The sequence below is a fragment of the Schistocerca nitens genome, chromosome 10 (genome assembly GCF_023898315.1).
Source record: "Schistocerca nitens isolate TAMUIC-IGC-003100 chromosome 10, iqSchNite1.1, whole genome shotgun sequence".
NCBI lineage: Eukaryota > Metazoa > Arthropoda > Insecta > Orthoptera > Acrididae > Schistocerca > Schistocerca nitens.
In genome coordinates this window covers 157,162,685-157,188,155 of record NC_064623.1, presented here as the reverse complement: position 1 = coordinate 157,188,155, position 25,471 = coordinate 157,162,685, and the positions used below count along the sequence as shown (strand labels likewise).

Sequence of the window (25,471 nt, the reverse complement as noted above, 5' to 3'; positions counted from 1 at the left end):
CCACCCGGCCTCCCGCATGCCTACTATACGCCCTCGCTCAAAGTCCGTCAACTGCACATACGGTTCACGTCCACGCTGTTGCGGCATGCTACCAGTGTTAAAGACTGCGCTGGAGCTCCGTATGCCACGGCAAACTGGCTGACACTGACGGCGGCGGTGCACAAATGCTGCGCAGCTAGCGCCATTCAACGGCCAACACCACGGTTCCTGGTGTGTCCGCTGTGCCGTGCGTGTGATCATTGCTTGTACAGCCCTCTCGCAGTGTCCGGAGCAAGTATGGTGGGTCTGACACACCGGTGTCAATGTGTTCTTTTTTCCATTTCCAGGAGTGTATAAGGTACACATTTTCATGAAAATTTCTGGTGCTGTACTGACCTTGACCCCCTGTACTGCCCTGACCAGAGGTCCTATTCTTCCTGCCACCACACTTCACAAATTCCTCTTATAGCTAACTTCAACGTATCCCTCTCTCTTTTTAAATTCCTTAACCTATCCACCCAGATAAAGCATTTAACATTCCAGATTGTCATCTGTAGAATGCCAGTTTTGTTTCTCCTGATGACATGCTCCTGAGTTGTCCCATCCTGGAGATCTGGATGGGAGACAGTTGTACCTCAGAAAATATAACAACTCGCTTTCAGCTATTTGCTGTAGCAACAATGCAAGGGCACGTTGGCTAAAGTTAAAATGCCAGATCAATCATACAGACTGCTGCCTCTGCAACTACTGAAAAGGCTGCCGCCCCCTTTTCAGGAACCATAGGTTTTCTGACCACTCCACAGATACTCATCTGGTATGGGATAGCTGTTCGTTTTGTAGAGACATGCAAATCCTCCCACTTCAGCAAGATCCGCAGTTCATGGAGCACAGACTCTCAAACCATTTTCCAGAAAAGAAGACCATTGGAGTGCAAATACAGAAGAACAAATTTTAAAAAAAGAAATCTTATATTTGGTACTGGCAGTTTCTTTGCTGCAAGACAGTGCAATTACAAAAAATTTTGGATTATATGCACCTTGCATATTGCTCAACAGTATTACTTTTTTATTTTATTTATTTATTTTGTGCCAATTTGAAAAATTTGGGATTTGATGTTCTATGTTTCTATTGATGCTGCTTATATAGTTCATATTTTTGTATGTACTCTTCCGTGCACAATAAGGAAAACTGCTGGACCGAAGATAATTCGTGACACGAGGAAAGACCTCCATTCAATGTGAGAAGATGACACTGAGTGGTGGAATGACATGTGAGAAGGTGGCAGTAACTGTAGTTTGCCTTCCAAACTTCCATTCACTGTCAGTGTGTACTACTTTATTATGACCCGTCTAGTACTCAATAAATCTTCACTTAAGCCAAAAAAATTTTATGTCAGGTTTTATGAATGAATGCAAACTTTGTTATGTTGGGTACTAGGGGCCGTTAGAAATTGAATTGTCATCTTGTGTTTTTAATAGCTTTTGATACTGTTTGTTAACCCAAGCTGTTACTTGTGAATGTGTGAACTACTGAAAATTACTGTTTTCTTTTTTATTGTTTCTGTGTTTGTGGTGCATTTATTTCTAGTCATATTCATCACATTTAAGTCTTACTCGTGTGATGTTACATCATAAATACCCAGCCCCTCTCCCGTTTTAGTTCCTAAAAACTGATTGTTGTCATTCATTCAGTATCTGCTTTGGGTTTCTTTATTGTCGAATTTACTGTGCTGATTTTTTAAATTTTTAAGTCATTATGCTTATCTGTTATTTTACTTGAGTGTTAATTTATTTATTGGTGTAGGGTACAACAAATATAATTAAAACTGTATATTTGAGTTTTATTGAAATTGTCTTAAAGAGTTATTCTTTACTAATATTTTCTACTGTGAACAATGTTGCAGGGTGTTGCTGAATTCATCAGGTGAAAATAGTTAGCAACACCGTTCTAGCAATGAGAGAGTCCATCAATGATGGTATTACTTGTGGATATAGGGAGAAATGATGTGGATTTGGAAATTTTCTAGAGAGAAAGTGTGGGTGATGAATAAAATTAGATATCATCACAAAATGATGGATTAGTTTCCTGTATTTATGTTATAATGCCACATTAACAGACTGATGCAAGATGATGAATGTGCACGTCGGGCATTGCTTTGGGACTGTCTTTCACATGATACTGTGTGGTAAAAAAAAGGGAAAAAAATGTTGTGTGTTTAGTGTGCTGTTCAACATTATTATGTGAGATTTTTGTTTGAGTTTGCTGAATGTGCATTATTCTCAAATGCATGTGCCAGAATACGTTAGACATGTAATCAAACAATTGCGACATATAGAACTAATTATATGTTAATGATTTAACAGTTTGAAACTGATAAAATTGAAGCTGATCACCCCTTGTCATTTTCTTCAATATAATCTTCAAAATTCTATCTTTTATAAAATACTGATCTGCTCTTCCAGAAAGAGACTCTTGGCAATGTTGTCTTTTCCTAGCATGTGCGTAAAAAAGACATTTGGTTTAACATAATGATTCATTGGCACTGTAAAAAAAATAGTATGTATTGCGTGTCTCAAATCTTTTAAGTTATGTAGTAGAGTTTCAGCTTGGCTATTTAAAAATATAAAATGAGAAGTCAATGAGCACAAAATTGTGTTCATCTGGTCACCAAGCTATCAATGTTTTCCATGTCATTCTGCGTATGACGTGGTGTATATATGCTTCTGTTCTCTTGTAACAACCAGAACAACTTGTTAATGTACCAGTTTGATTTTGTATGAAAGCAGAGGAAGATCTGCTATTCAGATATGTAACTTGCACCAAATTTTGCAAGTTCTGGAGTATTATGAGAGAAAGTAAGTGAATCACTGTAGATGTCCATGAAAGAAGTTGTGGTTAGCCATATATATGTAGCATTGGAAGATATTATTTCTCATTCACCAAAGTTCACAATACAGTCATCCAGCAGCACACGAAGCTATAAAACTAATTATGTTAGTATGACTGCCTTGTTAATGTTTTATTTATTTGTAGACCGAAATATACTGACTGCTTTTGTCATGTAAAAGATGCTTGGAGAGGGTCTCAAGTTCTAGCATCACATGTTATGGTACAACATTATTTTCTATGTGTTTTTCATTTTTGATCTCTCTGTGGGTTCTTTTATGTATCACACTGGCAAGAAGTCAAGGAGTGACAGTGACTTACATATGTGTACAGTATTGTCATAAATGAACAGACATCATATATCACTTTTTCAGTATACCTGACAGGGAAAGAAAAATATTTTAAAAGATCCCAGTTGCGTACATCTAAAGGAATCAACTGCCACCAGTTAATGTTGTCATAGTTGAAGCATCCTCCTCTTTCCTTCACCTTTAATGAAGTGTAGTGTATGCTTTCCAACTGTTTGTGTTCTGTAAACCTATAAGTTAAAAAAGAACTGTGGAAAGAGTTCATGAAAGTACATGCAAAGTTGGTGGGGTTGAAGGTCTGTAAATTGTTATTTTAACCATTTTCCAGAATACAGTCTGTTGGCAGTCTTTGGATGTGTAGACGTACTGTGACCTTAGCAGCTGTCATTCATTCTGCAGATTTAGTAACTAAACATATATGTCCAAAAATGACAACACCAATGGTAGATGGGGCTTTTATATGAATGAGAAATGTTAACTTCAATGCAAGTAACATGTGTTTATCAGTGTGTTTGTGAAATTCACAGTGGTGCATATTTTTCAATACACCATTGTCTAATAATTTGTGAACTGTGAATGTCAAAGAACTTGTTACTTGAGCCAGTTTTTTTACTGGTTTCCTTTAGTCAAAAGTCAATATTTTATGTTATGTGTGTAATTGTGGTTCTCTGTGCAACGTATGATTGAATAGCTGTTTAGTTTGAATGTATGTTGGCAGTGTTGTGACAGAAGACAGTGCTACGTAAAATCTTAGAAGTAGATTAAGTGCTTCATATAAATTTCTAGTCACTTTTCTAATGCAGAAAACAATATGAGTTATTGTGTACCAGCTAGCCATTCTGTGTTCTTTAAGCACCAGTAATGCGCATAGAAGTAAGTTACAATCCTGTTTTCAGTTGTTGGTTTGTTTATTTTAAGGTACAGTGAGACCTGTATACTTTTGTAAAATATTTATGAATAAATATATAGATGATGTTAAGAATCAAATATTTAATTAGTTGATACTTCTCCAGCTTCTCTCAGTTTATGCTTTCATAGTGCTTCTTAAAGACAGGCTTACATAAAATTAATGAGGCATATTTAACAAGCATGGTGTGGTTAGACACCATTTGTGGTTGTGTTGTAGGTATGTGTTTGATGGAAAGTGATAGTGTATGTTAACTAAGATGCCCACATGAGGAGAGATGTAAAATACAGTGAGAAACATGTATTACTTTATTACTAGTTCTGCATTGGTTTGCCTTTTATGATGGGACAGCCTGCTTCAAAATAAATAATTTATCATTTTACATATGAAGGAAATTGTGTACAACAAGAATATATAAAACAGATGCAAGACCATTGCACTTCTGGAGGCAGTGTATTGAAAATGTTTAGAGAACCTGTAGAAAATTGTCCTGTGTTCCATATAGCCAGCAGCTTTGTATTTCTTTTTGTTGCAGGTGTCATTATTGTCTATTTCTTTCCTCATGCTTGGAAGCATCTTGGTTTTCTTTTACACTGTTGCATAAAACACATTGGCTGAAAATGGTCATTATTCCTGGCTTGCAGTGCTCCAGTCTTTCACTTGAGGTTTAATCTCATGTTTTTGTAAGTGTAAATAAAATTAACTCTGTAGTGCACTTGTTGCTCATTTGTTCTGTTTTTGAAGAGAACGGTCCATTTGTTTAGTAAATCAGTCAGGCCACAGCTCTCAGCTGACATACATATACATTGGGGCAAGTTAAAGTTTATCTTTTTCTGTGTTTTCAAAAATTATATTTATTACAGTTCGTGCATGTTTTTTATGTTTAAGGGGTTTAATCTCATGTCTTTGTAAGTGTAAATTCACACAGTCTGCAGTGCAATAGTTGCTCACTGAATCCAGCTACATAGCTAATTAACACAGCAGTGTCAATTGGTGACACATACGGAAGGCGTTGTTGTTGTTGTATTCAGTCCTGAGACTGGTTTGATGCAGCTCTCCATGCTACTCTATCCTGTGCAAGCTTCATCATCTCCCAGTACTTACTGCAACCTACATCCTTCTGAATCTGCTTAGTGTATTCATCTCTTGGTCTCCCTCTATGATTTTTACCCTCCACGCTGCCCTCCAATACTAAATTGGTGATCCCTTGATGCCTCAGAACATGTCCTACCAACCGATCCCTTCTTCTAGTCAAGTTCTGCCTCAAATTTCTCTTCTCCCCAATCCTATTCAATACCTCCTCATTAGTTACGTGATCTACCCACCTTATCTTCAGCATTCTTCTGTAGCACCACATGTTCATCTTATATCCTCCTTTCAAGACACTGTCCATTCCGTTCAACTGCTCTTCAAAGTTTTTTGCTATCTCTGACAGAATTACAATATCATCGGCGAACCTCAACGTTTTTATTTCTTCTCCATGGACTTTAATACCTACTCTGAATTTTTCTTTTGTTTCCTTTATTGCTTGCTCAGTATACAGATTGAATAACATCGGGGACAGGCAGCAACCCTGTCTCACTCCCTTCCCAACCGCTGCTTCCCTTTCGTGCTCCTTGACTCTTGTAACTGCCATCTGGTTTCTGTACAAATTGTAAATAGCTTTTCGCTCCCTGTATTTTACCCCTGCCACCTTTAGAATTTGAGAGAGAGTATTCCAGTCAACATTGTCAAAAGCTTTCTCTAAGTCTACAAATGCCAGAAATGTAGGTTTGCCTTTCCTTAATCTATTTTCTAAGATAAGTCGTAGGGTCAGTATTGCCTCACGTGTTCCAACATTTCTGCGGAATCCAAACTGATCTTCGCCGAGGTAGGCTTCTACCAGTTTTTCCATTCATCTGTAAAGAATTCGCATTAGTATTTTGCAGCCGTGACTTATTAAACTGATAGTTTGGTAATTTTCACATCTGTCAACACCTGCTTTCTTTGGGATTGGAATTATTATATTCTTCTTGAAGTCTGAGGGTATTTCGCCTGTCTCATACATCTTGCTCACCAGATGGTAGAGTTTTGTTAGGACTAGCTCTCCCAAGGCCATCAGTAGTTCTTATGGAATGTTGGCTACTCCCGGGGCCTTGTTTCGACTCAGGTCTTTCAGTGCTCTGTCAAACTCTTCACACAGTATCATATCTCCCATTTCATCTTCATCTACATCCTCTTCCATTTCCATAATATTGTCCTCAAGTACATCGCCCTTGTATAGACCCTCTATATACTCCTTCCACCTTTCTGCTTTCCCTTCTTTGCTTAGAATTGGGTTTCCATCTGAGCTCTTGATATTCATACAAGTGGCTCTCTTTTCTCCAAAGGTCTCTTTAATTTTCCTGTAGGCAGTATCTATCTGGCCCCTAGTGAGGTAAGCCTCTACATCCTTACATTTGTCCTCTAGCCATCCCTGCTTAACCATACTGCACTTCCTGTCGATCTCATTTTTGAGACATTTGTATTTCTTTTTGCCTGCTTCATTTACTGCACTTTTGTATTTTCTCCTTTCATCAATTAAATTCAATATTTCTTCTGTTGCCCAAGGATTTCTACTAGCCCTCGTCTTTTTACCAACTTGATCCTCTGCTGCCTTCACTACTTCATCCCTCAGAGCTACCCATTCTTCTTCTACTGTATTTCTTTCCCCCATTCCTGTCAATTGTTCCCTTTGCTCTCCCTGAAACTCTGTACAACCTCTGGTTCTTTCAGTTTATCCAGGTCCCATCTCCTTAAATTCCCACCTTTTTGCAGTTTCTTCAGTTTTAACCTACAGTTCATAACCAATAGATTGTGGTCAGAGTCCACATCTGCCTGTGGAAATGTCTTACAATTTAAAACCCAGTTCCCAAATCTCCGTCTTACTATTATATATTCTATCTGATACCTTGTAGTATAAGGAAGGCAGCAAGTTGTATATCTAGGATTATATTTGCGTTTATAGTTTAGTTCTTCAGGTAGTCTTCCTAGGATGGGCAGGACGTGTGCATGCTGTATGCAGACACAGGAGGAGTTGGTCGCAGTTTTCGAACAGCTGAATGTGATTCTGGCTACGGTCAGTCACCTTCGAGCTGCTGTCTTGAGGTGTGGTGGTGGCAGAGAATCTGGTGCGTCACATGAGACACCTCAGGTGTTGCTTGTGTTGCTTCAGAGGCATCTCCTAGTGTACCCGACTTGGTGGATCTGCCCCAACAGCACGGTGAGTGGCGAGTGGTAGCGCATTTGCGTCACTCGAAGCGGAGGGCCAATATGGAGACTGGCCACCTGGCCTCACCCATTCACCCTTTGAGTGGACAAATGGGCACTCCTTCAGCAGGGTCTGAGCAGGCACAAGGCCGGCAGGGGGAATTACTGGTTATCGGGAGCTCCTATGTTAGGCACAGATGGAATCCCAATTTAGTTTCTTGCATTTATCGTGAACCTCTCGCCCGGCAGAAACTTCCAAGTGACTGGAAAAAAGTGCAGGTGACTTGTGTACATAAGAAGGGTGAAAGGGCGGACCCACAAAATTACAGATAAATATCCCTAACTTAAGTTTGCTGCCGAATCCTTGAACATGTTCTCAGTTTAAATGTAATAAACTTTCTTGAGACTGAGAAGCTTATGTTCACGAATCAACACGGTTTTAGAAAGCATTGCTCATGTGAAATTCAGCTTGCCCTTTCCTCACACGTAATAACTGCGAACTGTGGATAAAGGGCAACAGGCTGATTCCATATTTCTACATTTCTGGAAAGCATTTGACACAGTGCCCCATTGTAGGTTGTTAATAAAGATATGAGCATATGGAGTATGTTCAAAAATATGGAGTGGCTCGAAAACTTCTTAAGTAATAGAACCCAGTCTGTTGTCCTTGGTGGCAAGTGTTCATCAGAGACAAGGGATCCGTCAGAAGTTCCCCAGAGAAGTGTGATAGGACCGCTGTTGTTCTCTGTGTACATAAATGATTTGGTGGACAGAGTGGAAAGCAATCTGCAGTTGTTTGCTGGTAATGCTGTAGTGTGTTGTGAGGCATTGAAGTTGAGGTACTGTAGGAAGATACAAGACGACTTAGACAAAATTTCTAGTTAGTGTGATGAATAGCAGCTAGCTCTAAATGTGGAAAAATATAAGTTAGTGCAGATGGATAGGAAGAAGAAACCTATAATGTTCGGATACAGTATTAGTAGTGTCCTGCTGGACACAGTGAAGTCATTTACATATCTGGGCATAACATTGCAAAGCGATTTGAAATGGAACGAACATGTGAGGACCTTGTTAGGGAAGGCGAATCGTCAACTTCAGTTTATTGGGAGAATTTTAGGAAAGTGTGGCTAACATATAAATGAAACTGCATATAGGATGCTAGTGTGACCTATTTTTGAGTACTGCTTAAGTTTTTGGAATCTGTACCCAGTCAGTCTGGAGGAAGGCATCGAAACACTTCAGAGGCAGACTGCTAGATTTGTTTCCAGTAGGTTTGAACAACAGGTAAGTGTTAGGGAGATGCTTCAGGAACTCAAATGGGAATCCTTGGAGCGAAGATAATGTTCTTTTGCAGGAACACTATTGAGAAAATTTAGAGAACCAGCATTTTAAGCTGACTGCCAAATGATTCTACTACTACAATGGGGTTTAGGTAGGACTCACCATGGGCCACTCCATCGTTTCAGTGTCCAGTCTGCACAAGACATCCCTGCATCACTGACCTCATAGAACCTTCCATTAGAAGGAATTCAGGGCCACCACTGTATGCAGCAGCCACCACATGGTCCAAAAGCATCTGTTCAATGTACTGTCTGGTGGTAAGTCAGCTGTGGACCACGACAAGATCCAGATGGCTGTCAACACTGAAGCCTACACATGCCATCACAGTACCTCACACACATACGTGGCCATGACCTTGCATCAGAGGATATCTGGACTCGTCTATGAATTAAAATGTTTCGCCAGTGAAGAAGTTGCCTGCTGACATGGAAGAGCAGAACTGAGGGTGAGCTGCAAGATGTTCTCATGTCAAGTGGAGTACTCAAACAAGACATCTGCATTTTAAGGGTCTTTCTTGTAATCTGTTCATTATAGTATGATCGGTCACAGTGGGTCTAGATTATCTTTCAGTGCTCTGGCGGTATATGTATGACACCACAATGCAGAGATAGCAAGATTTTGGTCTTCACTTGGTGTCATAATGCTTCGGCGACCTTATCCAACTTGCCTTGTCTCCCTGTAGCATGTCCACAAATCATGGATGACTATAGAGAGGCATTAGCATTTGCAGCAACATGATCGAAAGTCTGTCCTTCTTGGATCAAACAGACTCCACTTGCAATTTGCGCTGCATTAATATGTGGCAGCATTGCATATGCTTGGTTGCATACAATGTCCACAAATGAGAACTGCCATCTCTGTATCTCACTAGAAAACACAGGGACACCAGTACTCAGTTTCTTGTTGTTGTTGTTGTTGTTGTTGTTGTTGTTGTCGTCTTCAGTCCTGAGGCTGGTTTGATGCAGCTCTCCATGCTACTCTATCCTGTGCAAGCTTCATCATCTCACAGTACATACTGCAACCTACATCCTTTTGAATCTGCTTAGTGTATTCATCTCTTGGTCTCCCTCTATGATTTTTACCCTCCACACTGACCTCCAATACAAAATTGGTGATCCCTTGATGCCTCATAACATGTCCTACCAACCAATCTCTTCTTCTGGTCAAGTTGTGCCACTAACTCCTCCCCAATTCTATTCAATACCTCCTCATTAGTTATGTAATCTACCCATCTAATCTTCAGCGTTCCTCTATAGCACCACGTTTCGAAAGCTTCTATTCTCTTCTTGTCCGAACTATTCATCATCCATGTTTCACTTCCATACATGGCTACACTCCATACGAATACTTTCAGAAACGACTTCCTGACATTTAAATCTATACTCAATGTTAACAAATTTTTCTTCTTCAGAAACGCTTTCCTTGCCATTGCCAGTCTACATTTTATATCTTCTCTACTTCGACCATCATCAGTTATTTTGCTCCGAAAATAGCAAAACTCCTTTACTGCTTTAAGTGTCTCATTTCCTAATCTAATACCCTCAGCATCACCTGACTTAATTCAACTACATTCAGTTAGCCTCATTTTGCTTTTGTTGATGTTCATCTTATATCCTCCTTTCAAGACACTGTCTATTCCGTTCAACTTTGCTGTCTCTGACAGAATTACAATGTCATCGGCGTACCTCAATGTTTTTCTTTCTTCTCCATGGATTTTAATACCTACTCCGAACTTTTCTTTTGTTTCCTTTACTGCTTGCTCAATATACAGATTGAATAACATCAGGGATAGGTTACAACCCTGTCTCACTCCTTTCCCAACCACTGCTTCCCTTTCATGTCCCTCGACTCTTATAACTGCCATCTGGTTTCTGTACAAATTGTAAATAGCCTTTCGCTCCCTGTATTTTAACCCTGCCACCTTCAGAATTTGAAAGCTTTCTCTCAGTCTACAAATGCTAGAAACGTAGGTTTGCCTTTTCTTAATCTAGCTTCTAAGATAAGTCGTAGGGTGAGTATTGCCTCACGTGTTCCAGTATTTCTACGGAATCCAAACTGATCTTCCCCAAGGTCGGCTTCTACTACTTTTTCCATTCGTCTGAAATGAATTCGCGTTAGTATTTTGCAGCTGTGGCTTATTAAACTGATTGTTCGGTAATTTTCACATCTGTCAACACCTGCTTTCTTTGGTATTGGAATTATTATATTCTTCTTGAAGTCAGAGGGTATTTCGCCTATCTCATACATCTTTCTGGAATGAAATTTTCACTCTACAGCGGAGTGTGCGCTGATATGAAACCTCCTGGCAGATTAAAACTGTGTGCCGGACCGAGACTCAAACTCGGGACCTTTGCCTTTCGCGGGCAAGTGCTCTACCGACTGAGCTACCCAAGCACGACTCCCACCCCGTCTTCACAGCTCTAATTCCGCCAGTACCTCGTCTCCTACCTTCCAAACTTCACAGAAGTTCTCCTGCGAAACTTGCAGAACTAGCACTCCTGGAAGAAAGGATATTGCGGAGAATGGCTTAGCCACAGCCTGGGGTATGTTTCTAGAATGAAATTTTCACTCTACAGCGTAGTGTGCGCTGATATGAAACCTCCTGGCCGAGTTCGAGTCTCGGTCCGGCACACAGTTTTAATCTGCCAGGAGGTTTCTTCTCATACATCTTGCTCACCAGATGGTAGTGTTTTGTCATGACTGGCTCACCCAAGGCTGTCAGTAGTTCTAATGGAATGTTGTCTACTCCCGGGGCCTTGTTTCGACTCAGGTCTTTCAGTGCTCTGTCAAACTCTTCACGCAGTATCATATCTCCCATTTCATCTTCATCTACATCCTCTTCCATTTCCATAATATTGTCCTCAAGTACATCACACTTGTATAGACCCTCTGTATACTCCTTCCACCTTTCTGCTTTCCCTTCTTTGCTTAGAACTGGGTTTCCATCTGAGCTCTTGATATTCATGCAAGTGGTTCTCTTTTCTCCAAAGGTCTCTTTAATTTTCCTGTAGGCAGTATCTATCTTACCCCTCATGAGATAAGCCTCTACATCTGTACATTTGTCCTCTAGCCATCCCTGCTTAGTCATTTTGCACTTCCTGTCGATCTCATTTTTGAGACCTTTGTATTCCTTTTTGCCTGCTTCACTTACTGCATTTTTGTATTTTCTCCTTTCATTAATTAAATTCAGTATCTCTTCTGTTACCCAAGGATTTCTACCAGCCCTCGTCTTTTTGCCTACTTGATCCTCTGCTGCCTTCATTATTTCATTCCTCAAAGCTACCCATTCTTCTTCTACTGTATTTCTTTCCCCCCTTCCAGTCAATTGTTCCCTTATGCTTTCCCTGAAACTCTGTACAACCTGTGGTTTAGTCAGTTTATCCAGGTCCCATCCCCTTAAATTCCCACCTTTTTGCAGTTTCTTCAGTTTTAATCTACAGTTCATAACTAAAAGTTTGTGGTCAGAGTCCACATCTGCCCCTGGAAATGTCTTACAATTTAAAACCTGGTTCCTAAATCTCTGTCTTACCATTATATAATCTATCTTAAACCTGTCGGTATTTCCAGGCTTCTTCCATGTATACAGCCTTCTTGTACGATTCTTGAACCAAGTGTTAGCTATGATTAAGTTGTGCTCTGTGCAAAATTCTACCAGGCGGCTTCCTCTTCCATTTCTTAGCCCGAAACCATATTCACCTACTACGTTTCCTTCTCCCTTTTCTTACTACAGAATTCCAGTCACCCATGACTATTAAATTTTCATCTCCCTTCACTATTTGAATAATTTCATCATACATCTCTTCAATTTCTTTGTCATCTGCAGAGCTAGTTGGCATATAAACTTGTACTACTGTAGTAGGCGTGGGCTTCGTGTCTATCTTGGCCACAATAATGCGTTCACTATGCTGTTTGTAGTAGCTTACCTGCACTCCTATTTTTTATTCATTATTAAACCTACTGCATTACCCCTATTTGATTTTGTATTTATAACCCTGTATTCACCTGACCAAAAGTCTTGTTCCTCCTGCCACCGAACTTCACTAATTCCCACTATATCTAACTTTAACCTATCCATTTCCATTTTAAATTATCTAACCTACCTGCCCGATTAAGGGATCTGACATTCCACGCTCCGATCCGTTGAACGCCAGTTTTCTTTCTCCTTATAACGACGTCCTCTTAAGTAGTCCCCGCCCAAATATCCGAATGGGGGGACTATTTTACCTCCGGAATATTTTACCCAAGAGGACGCCATCATCATTTAATCATACAGTAAAGCTGCATGTCCTCGGGAAAAATGACGGCTTGCTTTCAGCCGTTCGCAGTACCACAACAGCAAGGCCGTTTTGGTTAATGTTACAAGGCCAGATCAGTCAATCATCCAGACTGTTGCCCCTGCAACTACTGAAAAGGCTGCTGCCCCTCTTCAGGAACCACATGTTTGTCTGGCCTCTCAACAGATACCCCTCCGTTGTGGTTGCACCTACGGTACAGCTATCCGTATCGCTGAGGCACGCAAGCCTCCCCACCAACGGCAAGGTCCATGGTTCAGTTTCTTATGAGGAGTTAACTGACACTGTAATGCACAACACAACCAGTAGGTGAAAAATAATTTCAATTGTTGCCTACATTGAAAACAAATATCTCAAGCCATACAATGAGACCACAGGTACCACCTGGAACAAAATAGATTCAACATAATGGATGTCGATACACACATTCCCCTAATTCCTTTCAACAGTGCGGCACATAATACACTGTTATAAGTAACTGGTAAATTAATACTGCCTTTAGTTGTATCACATGGGAAAGATTGGCACACACATGCCCAGTGCACTCATTCATTGACAGTTTGCCGTTGGTCATAAAGCACAGAAGTTTAGTAGCCTCCATATTACCACGGTACCCAATGTTGTTGAGGCTGTGTATCAGATGATGTGGTTTTCTTTGTTCATTTTATTTTTGATGAGCCACACCTTGACATTTACAGAGAGCACACCTGTTATTAGTAGAGCTTGTGCAGCAGTTTTTTTCCTTTAGCCATAATGGTGGTGTTATCAGCAAACTGCAACATGTGGTTGTTACAACATTGATATAGATAAGGCATAGGAGAGGTCCTGTGACAGATCACTGGGGTATGGCATGCTCCAATTTTTGTTGTCGTAAGATTGGTTTGTGGTCTGACTACCTTTTTTTGGGCTCCAAATGCAGACTGCAGTGTTGTCAGACCACCACCTTCAGTATTACAGTACTGTAGCTTATTAAGCAGTATCTTGTTTGAAATGCAGTCAGAAGCTTTGCTGAGATCACAGTACGTTGGTGCCACACTTTCTCTTTCTTCAAACGCCTGCTTTATATTTGTAATTCCAGTACTGTTGTAACCATTGTCTTTTCTCTGTGAAAATTGTGCTGTGTGTCCTGGTAGAGTTTATAGTCTTCAAAGTAACTTAATGTCTGGTATTTCGTTACAGACTCCATAATATTAGGTAAAATTGGGATTACGAATTTGTTTAGTGTAACCTGTAAATTGTTCCAACATAGCATACCTTTGAAAAAAGAGGTGTGTGAATGGTACATAAATGGATGAAAAATAGGGAAAACTTTCTCGTGTGTCATGGGATAGGTCTTCTGCAGTGTGCAGAAAAATAAATAACTAAAAACATTTGTGCAAATTCTAAATTAAAGTCCGAAAAGTGAAGTAATAGAAGAGTGCAACCATAACTGCCATTGAGCACATTGAGGAACACTTCATTGAAATATTGCAGATAATTGTATTCTGAGCAATAGACTAATAACACATGTTGTTAAGTAAGGGAAGAATTGAACTATCTGAAAAGTGACTGAAGTGTGGTGTTCAAAATTAATAAAAGTGCTGTTGGAAACAGGCAGTTGCCAAAATGAGAGAAAAAATTATTTTGTGGAGAAAGAATAGAAAATTATGATGCCACAGCTGAATTATAAGAATTACATTATTTGGAAAAAGATTTTCACAGTAGATACAGTTAATTCATATGCAACACTTGATTATTACTGAAGGTACTAGCATGGATGTTTGACAGATGATTTTGAAAATGTTGAAAAATTTGAATGACTGGATCAATAACAAGTCACACTCCAGAATGAAATTTTCACTCTGCAGCGGAGTGTGCGCTGATATGAAACTTCCTGGCAGATTAAAACTGTGTGCCCGACCGAGACTCGAACTCGGGACCTTTGCCTTTCGCGGGCAAGTGCTCTACCATCTGAGCTACCGAAGCACGACTCACGCCCGGTACTCACAGCTTTACTTCTGCCAGTATCTCGTCTCCTACCTTCCAAACTTTACAGAAGCTCTCCTGCGAACCTTGCAGGAGAGCTTCTGTAAAGTTTGGAAGGTAGGAGACGAGATACTGGCAGAAGTAAAGCTGTGAGTACCGGGCGTGAGTCGTGCTTCGGTAGCTCAGATGGTAGAGCACTTGCCCGCGAAAGGCAAAGGTCCCGAGTTCGAGTCTCGGTCGGGCACACAGTTTTAATCTGCCAGGAAGTTTCACAACAAGTCACACTGCCATTTCTATTACATATCATCTTCCTTGCTGAATTAAAATATACACAACAATGTGTGTTCCTCCTTAGCTTTTTCCTTTCTCTTCCTCTGAAATAAGAAGCTGGAATGTAAGGCAGATAGGAAGATGGAGAGGAGGTGGTAAGAAATGAGGGCAGCCCAGAAAATTGTGGATTAAAATTGCAGAATAGGAGCAGCAGGGCACCAAATCCGGATCCTAAAAAGGGTGGTAAGTTATAATCCTTAGTTTTTTAATGGCATTACAATAAGGAACAGTTCATATGATAGCTGAACTAATTATACAATTGGTTTAAATCTAACGAACAAAAATTTTGTAATAAGTGTCTTGCAGCCTTAATGTAGTTGATGAGTTACATTATTCACAACGCTGCTGGTTTACTTTTATTTTGCACTGGACTGGTGTTGGACAGTATGCTCGTTTCCAGCGGTCCTACAGAAGATAAACAGTAACACAGTACATGCTATAGAATACAGTACATAATACTTTTAGGACTTGGTATGTGTTCACAGTTAGGAGATTTTACTTTGATTTTTAAGTTGGTTTTTAGCATGTTGTCATTATATTATACATACCAGCAATGTGTTTTGTCATCAAAGATATCAATCCGTGCATATTGTTTTCTGTGATTTAGGTGCCCACAAAAGGCAAAGGTCTCAGTTTTGAGTCCCAGTTCGGCAAACGGCTTTAATTTACTAAGGAGGTTCCTATCAGTGCACACTGCACTGTGAGTGAACATTTGTTCTAGAAACAATCTCCAAGGCTGTGGCTAAGCCATGTCTCCACTATACCCTTTCTTCCAGAAGTGCTAGTCCCACAAATTACGTAGAACTCCTGTGTAGTTTGCAAGGTAGGAAATGAGGTACTTGCAGAAGGATAACTGTGAAGACGGAATGTGAACGGTGCTTGAGTAACACCGAAGGTCCTATGTCAAGTCACAGTTTTAATCTGCTAAGAAGTTTCATATCAATGTACACTCCCTGGCAGAGTGAATATTAATTCGTGAATGACTAAGTAATTGTAGAGGATGAGACTGGTTTACTGTAAACTGTGTTTGACATTTAGATTATGTCACAATATAGTAAAAGTGTTTCATGTCAGTAGTTTTGAGTGGATTTACTGAACAAATATTTCATCTTATCTCTAACTCGAGGAGCAACTGTCTGAAAAATTGTCCGGACAGGGATCTTTTTCGTGACTGTAGTAGAATCAGTTTTGCAATATAGATTATGCAATATAAGGAAACTGTAATTTTCCAGTCAATGGTGCATCTACATCTACATCAACATGACTACTCTGCAATTCACATTTAAGTGCTTGGCAGAGGGTTCATCGAACCACAATCATACTATCTCTCTACCATTCCACTCCCGAACAGCGCGTGGGGAAAATGAACACCTAAACCTTTCTGTTCGAGCTCTGATTTCTCTTATTTTATTTTGATGATCATTCCTACCTATGTAGGGTGGTCTCAACAAAATATTTTCTCATTCGGAAGAGAAAGTTGGTGACTGAAATTTCGTCAATAGATCTCGCCGCGACGAAAAACGTCTTTGCTTTAATGACTTCCATCCCAACTTGCGCATCATATCTGCCACACTCTCTGCCCTATTACGTGATAATACAAAATGAGCTGCCCTTTTTTTGCACCCTTTCGATGTCCTCCGTCAATCCCACCTGGTAAGGATCCCACACCGCGCAGCAATATTCTAACAGAGGATGAACGAGTGTAGTGTAAGCTGTCTCTTTAGTGGACTTGTTGCATCTTCTAAGTGTCCTGCCAATGAAACGCAACCTTTGGCTCGCCTTCCCCACAATATTATCTATGTGATCTTTCCAACTGAAGTTGTTCGTAATTTTAACACCCAGGTACTTAGTTGAATTGACAGCCTTGAGAATTGTACTATTTATCGAGTAATCGAATTTCAACGTGTTCCTTTTGGAACTCATGTGGATCACCTCACACTTTTCATTATTTAGCATCAACTGCCACCTGCTACACCATACAGCAATCCTTTCTAAATCGCTTTGCAACTGATACTGGTCTTCGGATGACCTTACTAGACGATAAATTACAGCATCATCTGCGAACAACCTAAGAGAACTGCTCAGATTGTCACCCAGGTCATTTATATAGATCAGGAACAGCAGAGGTCCCAGGATGCTTCCCTGAGGAACACCTGATATCGCTTCAGTTTTACTCGATGATTTGCCGTCTATTACTACGAACTGCGACCTTCCTGACAGGAAATCACGAATCCAGTCGCACAACTGAGGTTTGCCAGGAGGTTCTCACATTTACTTTTTACATTTGTTCCATCAAAATACACTGCCTGACAAACATAGTGAAGCTCCAAGAAGGGAAAGAGGAAATGAAATGAAACTTAATGGCTTGCATGGGTATGTGATGTTATTTCAGTGATAAAAAATCAAGATAAATTTACTAATACACTACTGGCTATTAAAATTGCTACTCCACAAAGATGACATGCTACAGACGCGAAATTTAACCGACAGGAAGAAGATGCTGTGATATGCAAATGATTAGCTTTTCGGAGCATTCACAGAAGGTTGGCACCTGTGGCGACACCTACAACGTGCTGACATAAGGAAAGTTTCCAACCGATTTCTAATACACAAACAGCAGTTGACCGGCGTTGCCAGGTGAAACGTTGTTGTGATGCCTCGTGTTAGGAGGAGAAATGCGTACCATCACGTTTCCGGCTTTGATAAAGGTCGAATTGTAGCCTATTGCGATTGTGGTTTATCATATTGCGACATTGCTGCTCGGGTTGGTCGAGATGCAATGACTGTTAGCAGAATATGGAATCGGTGCATTCAGGAGGGTAATATGGAACGCTGTGCTGGATCCCAATGACCTCGTATCACTAGCAGTCTAGATGACAGGCATCTTATCCGCATGGCTGTAACGGATCGTGCAGCCACGTCCCGATCCCTGAGTCAACAGATGGAGACGTTTGCAAGACAACAACCATCTGCACGTACAGTTCGACGATGTTTGCAGCAGCATGGACTATCAGCTCGGAAACCATGGCTGTGGTTACTCTTGATGCTGCATCACAGACAGAAGCGCCTGCGATGGTGTACTCAACGACGAACCTGGGTGCACGAATGGCAAAACGTCGTTTTTTCAGATGAATCCAGGTTCTGTTTACAACATCTGTGTTTGGCGACATGGCGGTGAACGCACGTTGGAAGCGTGTATTCATGATCGCCATACTGGCGTATCACCCGGTGTGATGGTATGGGGTGCCATTGGTTACACCTCTCGGTCACCTCTTGTTCGCATTGACGGCACTTTGAACAGTGGATGTTACATTTCAGATGTGTTACGACCCGTGGCTCTACCCTTGATTCGATTCCTGTGAAACCCTACATTACAGCAGGATAATGCACGACCGCATGTTGCAGGTCCACTACTGGCGTTTCTGGATACAGAAAATGTTCAACTGCTGCCCTGGCCAGCACATTCTCCAGATCTCTCACCAATTGAAAATGTCTGGTCAATGGTGGTCGAGCAACTGGCTCGTCACAATACGCCAGTCACTACTCTTGATGAACTGCGGTATCGTGTCGAAGCTGAATGGGTAGCTGTACCTGTACACTCCATCCAAGCTCTGTTTGACTCAATGCCCAGGCATATCAAGGCCGTTATTACGGCCAGAGGTGGTTGTTCTGGGTACTGATTTCTCAGGATCTATACACCCCAATTGCAAGGAAATTTAATCACATGTCAGTTCTAGTATAATATATTTGTCCAATGAATACCCGTTTATCATCTGCATTTCTTCTTGGTGTAGCAATTTTAATGGACAAACTGTGCAGCACCTGGGCTTAAGTATTCTTTGTTCAGAAGATGGTGCATTGTTGCTGTCTCTAATTCCCGGCATTTTAGTGGCTTTCTGTCTAACTTGTTTAGGCAGGGAGTGAATGGCTGCTCTCTTGAACACTATAGGATATACTAGTGACCTTCTGACATCACGTAAATACATTCTTTGGGAAATCCTCTCATTGTTATTATTTGCGTATACGATGAAGGCGTTAATGCAAGCAATGACTATCATTCGGAAAAATAGGGCAAGTGACCAGTGTCTAGTTTTTCTTGAGGTTGAATAAGTTGCACACATTTCACCTATTGTGTCCACACCTGTTTTGGTCTTATTGTATATTGTTAAAATTTCTGGTATCTTTTCCTCCGCAGTATTGGTGTCAATGGCACCATCATGATGCAAAGATGAAAGGAGAACAACATTTTTTGCCCTTCTTTGGCACAAATGAAACTATGGTAATATGCTTTCTGAATCCAAAAAGGCTGCTTCTAAGTTCACAACCTCTTGTGCAACCAAAGTCTGGAGTGAGCTCCCTCTTATTCTTTCTAAGAATTCCTACTACAGAAAGTTTCTTTTTCAGGAGCTCTTCAGCCAGTGGTGTGGAACAAAACCAGTTGTCTAGTGTCACATTGCGTCCTGTACCTTTGATAAGCCGTACAAGTCTATTTACTATCTCCTTAGGCAAATTTGACAGTGCAGAGGACCCTCTGGCTGTTTCCCAACATAGATTTCCATCCCCAAAGTGTACCATGTTCTTCTGTCACATGAGCTGAAAATTTTCAAACCATATTTCGCAACCCCTGTGGGTCCGGGGGTTAGAATAGGGCCGAGGTATTCCTGCCTGTCGTACGAGGCGACTAAAAGGATTTTCACATGTTTCGGCCTTTATGTTATGGCCACCTGTAGGGTTTGACCTCCATTCTTCAAAATTTTCCCAAAGAGCAAGCCAGTTGGGGAAGGGCACCTTACAAGGTGCATCATGTCCATCGTGCATAGAGGTCTTTAGCCCACTTTCTCATCGTCGCATTGCAGCCCTGCCCATTCTCCATCTCTTGGGTATGTTTTCCACCGTGCACTATGCAGTGTCGATTTTTGCATCGACGATGACCATGAACTACTTTGCACCTAATATCTAGCATGGTAGCCAGTCCGTTGTGGTGGGGCCGCCATGTACCCTGTTCGTTGCAGCCCCCTGACCACACAGGAGGACGACGGTTCAATCCCGTCTCCGGCCATCCTGATTTAGGTTTTCCGTGATTTCCCTAAATCGCTTCAGGCAAATGCCGGGATGGTTCCTTTGAAAGGGCACGGCCGATTTCCTTCCCCATCCTTTCCTCACCCGAGCTTGCGCTCCGTCTCTAATGACCTCGTTGTCGACGGGACGTTAAACACTAATCTCCTCCTCCTCCTCCTCCTGACCACACAGGGATCAGATGCCTGCGCCGTTAACTCCCCACTTATGCCAAGGGATAGATGCCCGTCCTCCTAGGGCATTGGGACTCCTGGCAATGGCCATCCTGCCAGGTGGCCTTTGCTGCGGCTGGGTAGCACCCGTGGGGAGGGCCCGTGGTTGAAGTGGGTGGCATCAGGACGGATTACATGTGATGAAGTGTAGTCCATCATCTCCTGCTGGTGGTGAAACACCAGGAGTCTGGTGATGAAACCAGTCTGGTGGTGAAACACGAGCAGTCTGGTGGTGAAACACGAGCAGTCTCTAAGCGATCACGAGTTCACTTTAACGGACAGAAGTAAGACCCCAACTCGTTCCCCTCCATGGCCACACCATGGGAGGAACATCAGGCTAAGGATGGTGGCAGATCTTATTTGCTCCGGTACCTTGTATGTTCGAGAGCCGATGGGAAATCTTTCATGATGTTGAAGCCTCAGTTTTTTGTTGAGCGTTTAGAGGACAAGTTCGGGGAGGTGGAGGGCTTCTGCAAAATGAGATCTGGTTCAGTCTTGATCAAAACAGCATCCTTTGCCCAGTCACGGGAGTTACTCACTTGTGACAAGCTGGGGGATGTTTCTGTAACCATCACGCCCCATAAGAGCTTAAATATGGTCTAGGGTATCATATTGCACAGAGACCTTCTTTTGCAGTCTGACAATGAGCTGCGCGACAGTTTAGAGCAGCAAGGTGTACATTTCGTCCGACGTGTCCACCGGGGTCTGAAGGATAATCAGGTTGCCACTGGTACCTTCATCTTGGCCTTTGAGGGTGATACATTGCTTGAGAAGGTCAAGGTGATGGTCTACCGGTGTGATGTAAAGCCCTATGTCCCTTCCCCGATGCGGTACTTTAAGTGCTGGAAGTTTGGCCATACGTCTTCCCGCTGTACTTCCAGTGTCACATGCCAACATTGCGGATGCCCATCACATCCCAATACTCCATGTGCCCCACCTCCCATCTGTGTCAACTGCGGAGGGCACCATTCACCTTGCTCGCCTGACTGCAGGATTCTCCAGAAAGAAAGGAAAATTTTGGAGTACAAGACCCTGGACAGACTGACCTACACTGAGGCTAAGAGAAAATTTGAACGCCTGCATCCTGTGCGTATGACATCGTCTTATGCCACCACTACAACAGTTCTGGCACCATCAGCTCCACCAACCCAGGTCACCTCTCAGAGCCGGAAGACTACACCTGCCCCCCTTGATGGTGGGGGCCATTTCCCTCACTGTTGCTCCTGCACCACCTACTTCGGGAGCAACAACCCCCCAACCATCGGGGACATCCATCCCCACTTCTAAGCCGGAGAAGTGTAAGTCTTCTTCGGCTTCTCTCGCTAGGAAGGGGTCCCTTGGGTCACTCCCTTCCCAGGCTTCTTCTAGTGGGAAAGATGAAACCCGCCAGTGGCTGAAGAGCCCAAAAGCTGCTGGTCGTAGGGCTTCACACTCATCCTCAGTCCCAGAGACCAAGCCAGTGAAGTCCTCCCAGCCAGGGAAACCCAAGGAGCAGCGAGAGAAATCTAAAAAGAAAGCCCCCAAGACTAAGGAAACTGCGGTGGCACCCACACCGACACTACCTACAAGCTCTGCGTCTGAGCATGGGGTGGAGATTTTGGCGTCCACTGAGGACCTAGATCTCGCCAGGCGCTCAGACACAATGGATATAGACTGCTCAAGCAATAAATCGGTGGCAGCAGGTGACTTTGAGGCGTAAACTGCCTCATTGAATGTTCCATGCCTTCCCAGTCTCACGAAGTCATCCTCCAGTGGAATTGCGGCTGTTTTTTCCACCGCCTGGCTGAGCTACAGCAACTGTTAAGCTTTACACCTGCTCTGCCCTCCATGGCTATAAGGGATATTACAGGAACCATAGCGACTATAATCGAGTGTCAGGTGGAGTTTGCGTCAGTGTCCTAAATTTGATCTGTAGTGAACATGTGCCCCTTCAAACCCCTCTTGAAGCTGTGGCTGTCAGAATGTATTAGCTGCACTGATTGGTCAACTCACTAAATCTTGCCTACTTCTGGGAGATTTTAATGCCCATAACCCCCTTGTGGGGTGGTACCATGTTTACTGGTCGAGGCAGAGATGTCAAAACTTTACTCTCGCAATTCGACCTCTGCCTCTTAAATATTGGGGCCGTCACACATTTCAGTGTGGCTCATGGTAGTTACTCGGCCATTGATTTTCGATTTGCAGCCCAGGACTTCTCCCATCTATCCACTGGAGAGCACATGATGACCTGTGTGGTAGTGACCACTTCCCTATCTTCCTGTCACTGCCCCAGTGTCAGGCACACGGATGCCTGCCGTGATGGGCTATGAACAAGGCGGACTGGGGAACTTTCACATCTGCTGTCACCGCCGAATGTCCCCCACACAGTAACATCGATGTGATGGTTGAGCAGGTGACTAGCACAATTGTTTCTGTGGCAGAAAAACGCGATCCCTCGCTCTTTACGGTGCCCGAGGTGTAAGGCAGCCTCTTTGTGGTCGCCAGAAGTCGCATGAAGCAATTAAGGAGCATTGGCGAGCTCTACAGTGGCATAAGCGGCACCCTTCCCTGGAGCACCTCATAGCCTTTAAACAGCTTCGTGCCCATGTTTGCTACCTTATCAAACAACGGGAGAAGGAGTGTTGGGAGAGATATATCTCCACCATTGGGTGCCACACGTCACCTTCACAAGTCTGGGCAAAGATCAAACATCTTTTCGGGGACCAGGTCCCAACAGCTCTCCCCGGTGTTACCATAAATGGCGAGTCATGTATTGACGCAAACGTGATTGCCGAGCACTTTGCTCGAGCCTCTGCATCGGAGAATTAACCCTCAGCCTTTCGCATTCTCAAACGGCAGGTGGAAGGGAATGTCCTCTCATTCACTACACACTGCAGTGAATCCTATAACGCCGCTGCACTTAGTTGCGATTCCAGTTCCAAGTTGTCTTCGTCCTCTGCTTCCGTGTCACTGTGATGAGAGAAAACTTCACAACTGTCTGTTTCCTCCTCTTCCTCTTCCCCTCCTTCAAAAGTTTCATCTAAGACCTCTTCCAGAAGTTTCCGCACTCTTTCTTGTTCTATTTTATAATGATCCATAGCTGTTTTAACTGCACAGAGCGACAAAATACAAGCAGCTGCTACGGAACACAACTGCGCGCTTTCTCACAGCACTGCAATGTTAAGAGTGCCATGGGGTGCCGCAGCACCCCAAGGCACATTGTTGCGTGTTTTCTTGGAACTTGTGCTTCCATTGTAGATTCTATTGTTACTCAAAGCTTTCATATTACGTCATAGAAAAGTTCCAAAGAACATATCCATTATGAGAATGACTGGGGTGTTCTGAACAACCCGTGCGACCACTTAAGGGTTAATAAAGGACAGCTTGTTGTACACCATAAGCTGCCGGTGAAAAATATTTATTTAACAAACATATTTCGACACACAGCCCATCATCCATGGGGTATACTGTGCAGGCTTCTCATCCAGACCGGTCAGGACAGCACAGGCATCATACAGTCATGTGTTATCTTGTTGAAAATAAAAGCTCATCTAGATTTGATTGTGTTTTCAACAGAGTACTAAGGATTTATTCCCATATAATAAGTATGAGGCATCATAAATACATCATTGTTAAACCTGTCTCTAATAAAGATGATAGTAGAGATGTCAATAACCACTGACCCGTTTCTCTGCTGATGTCATTTTCGAAAACTGTTAAAATGATGATATATTCTAGAATAGTATCCCACCTGAGTGACAATAATATCCTCAGTAAATCACAATATAGGTTTCAGAAGAGTTGCTCAACTGAGAATACTATTTAATGTGTTCATTCATCATATTTTACAAGCATCAAATAATATTCAAAGATTCTAAGTACAAATAAGGTTGAACTAAGTTGTTTTAGGAGTTCCACTGGTTGGTATTTTCTGTGAGCTATCTAAGGTATTTGACTGTGTGAATCACAATATTCTCATAGATAAATGAAGGTTTTGTATAACTGATGATAAATGCAACCAATGGATGATGTGATATTTAACCAAAAGAATGCAGAAAGTTGTATTTAGTAATTCAGCCAATGGAATCTGGAGAGATTCTTCTCGCTAGGGAGAAACCACGCATGGGGTTCTCCAAGGCTGAATCTTAGATCCGCTATTGTTCCTCATATATGCAAGCCATCTTCCATTTAATATACATGTAGAATTAGTTTTCTTGCAGATGACACCAGTATTGCAAGCAATCCAAGTGTATATACAACAACATAAGAAATGCAAAACAACGTTTTCACATGTATCATTGGCTGGTTTTCTGCAAATGGTCTCACTCAATATAAAAAATACAAGACACATGGTGAGTAAATAATAAATAGCATGGAAACTTCAAAAATTTTAGGTGTCCATACGGATGTGAATTTAAACTACAAAAATCACATTGTGGAACTCCTAAAACAACTTAGGTCAACCCAGGAACATACCTACAGCTTTTGCATGGAGGAGGGGGTCCAACACTATCATTTAGGAAGGTAAACCTGTCTTCGCCCACCACATAAAAAGGTTTTGCTGTTAACGCCAATAGAGTCAATCAAGCAGAAATTAAAAAACCCACAAATACGTTAGCATCCATTACATGCGGGTAAAACTGTAGAGAAACACTAATTGATCCCAGCGTCTTTAAATAAAACAAATGTATTGTAGCTGTTGAGGTATTTATTTATGAAAAAGCAATTAATTGTAAGCTAACATTTGAGGTAATTATATATTTTAATATCATTATTAATCATTTATATTAAGCAATAATATTATTATATTAGTCTTTGTATTTAAATTGTGACACTTTGGCATTTTGCTGTAACTTCAGGTCGTAAGTTAATTTAAAAATAAACATTAATTACTTTAATTTAAAGTATTATATTTAGCCTTTTACGTCCTCCTCCTAACTTACTAATAATTTCTTCACAATCTAGTTG

The 25,471-nt window shown here is 41.8% G+C and overlaps 1 protein-coding gene across 1 annotated transcript in view; it reads left to right on the top strand.

Moving 5' to 3' along the window:
* The window catches only part of LOC126210307 (basic proline-rich protein-like), a 94,143-nt gene extending 89,998 nt beyond the window's left edge, over positions 1 to 4,145 (top strand). Inside the window, exon 8 of the mRNA XM_049939503.1 lies at positions 1,883 to 4,145. Coding sequence (XP_049795460.1) covers positions 1,883 to 1,916 — 34 coding nt within the window. The 3' untranslated portion in view covers positions 1,917 to 4,145. The remainder of the gene's footprint in view (positions 1 to 1,882) is intronic.
* The last annotated feature ends 21,326 nt before the right edge of the window (positions 4,146 to 25,471 follow it).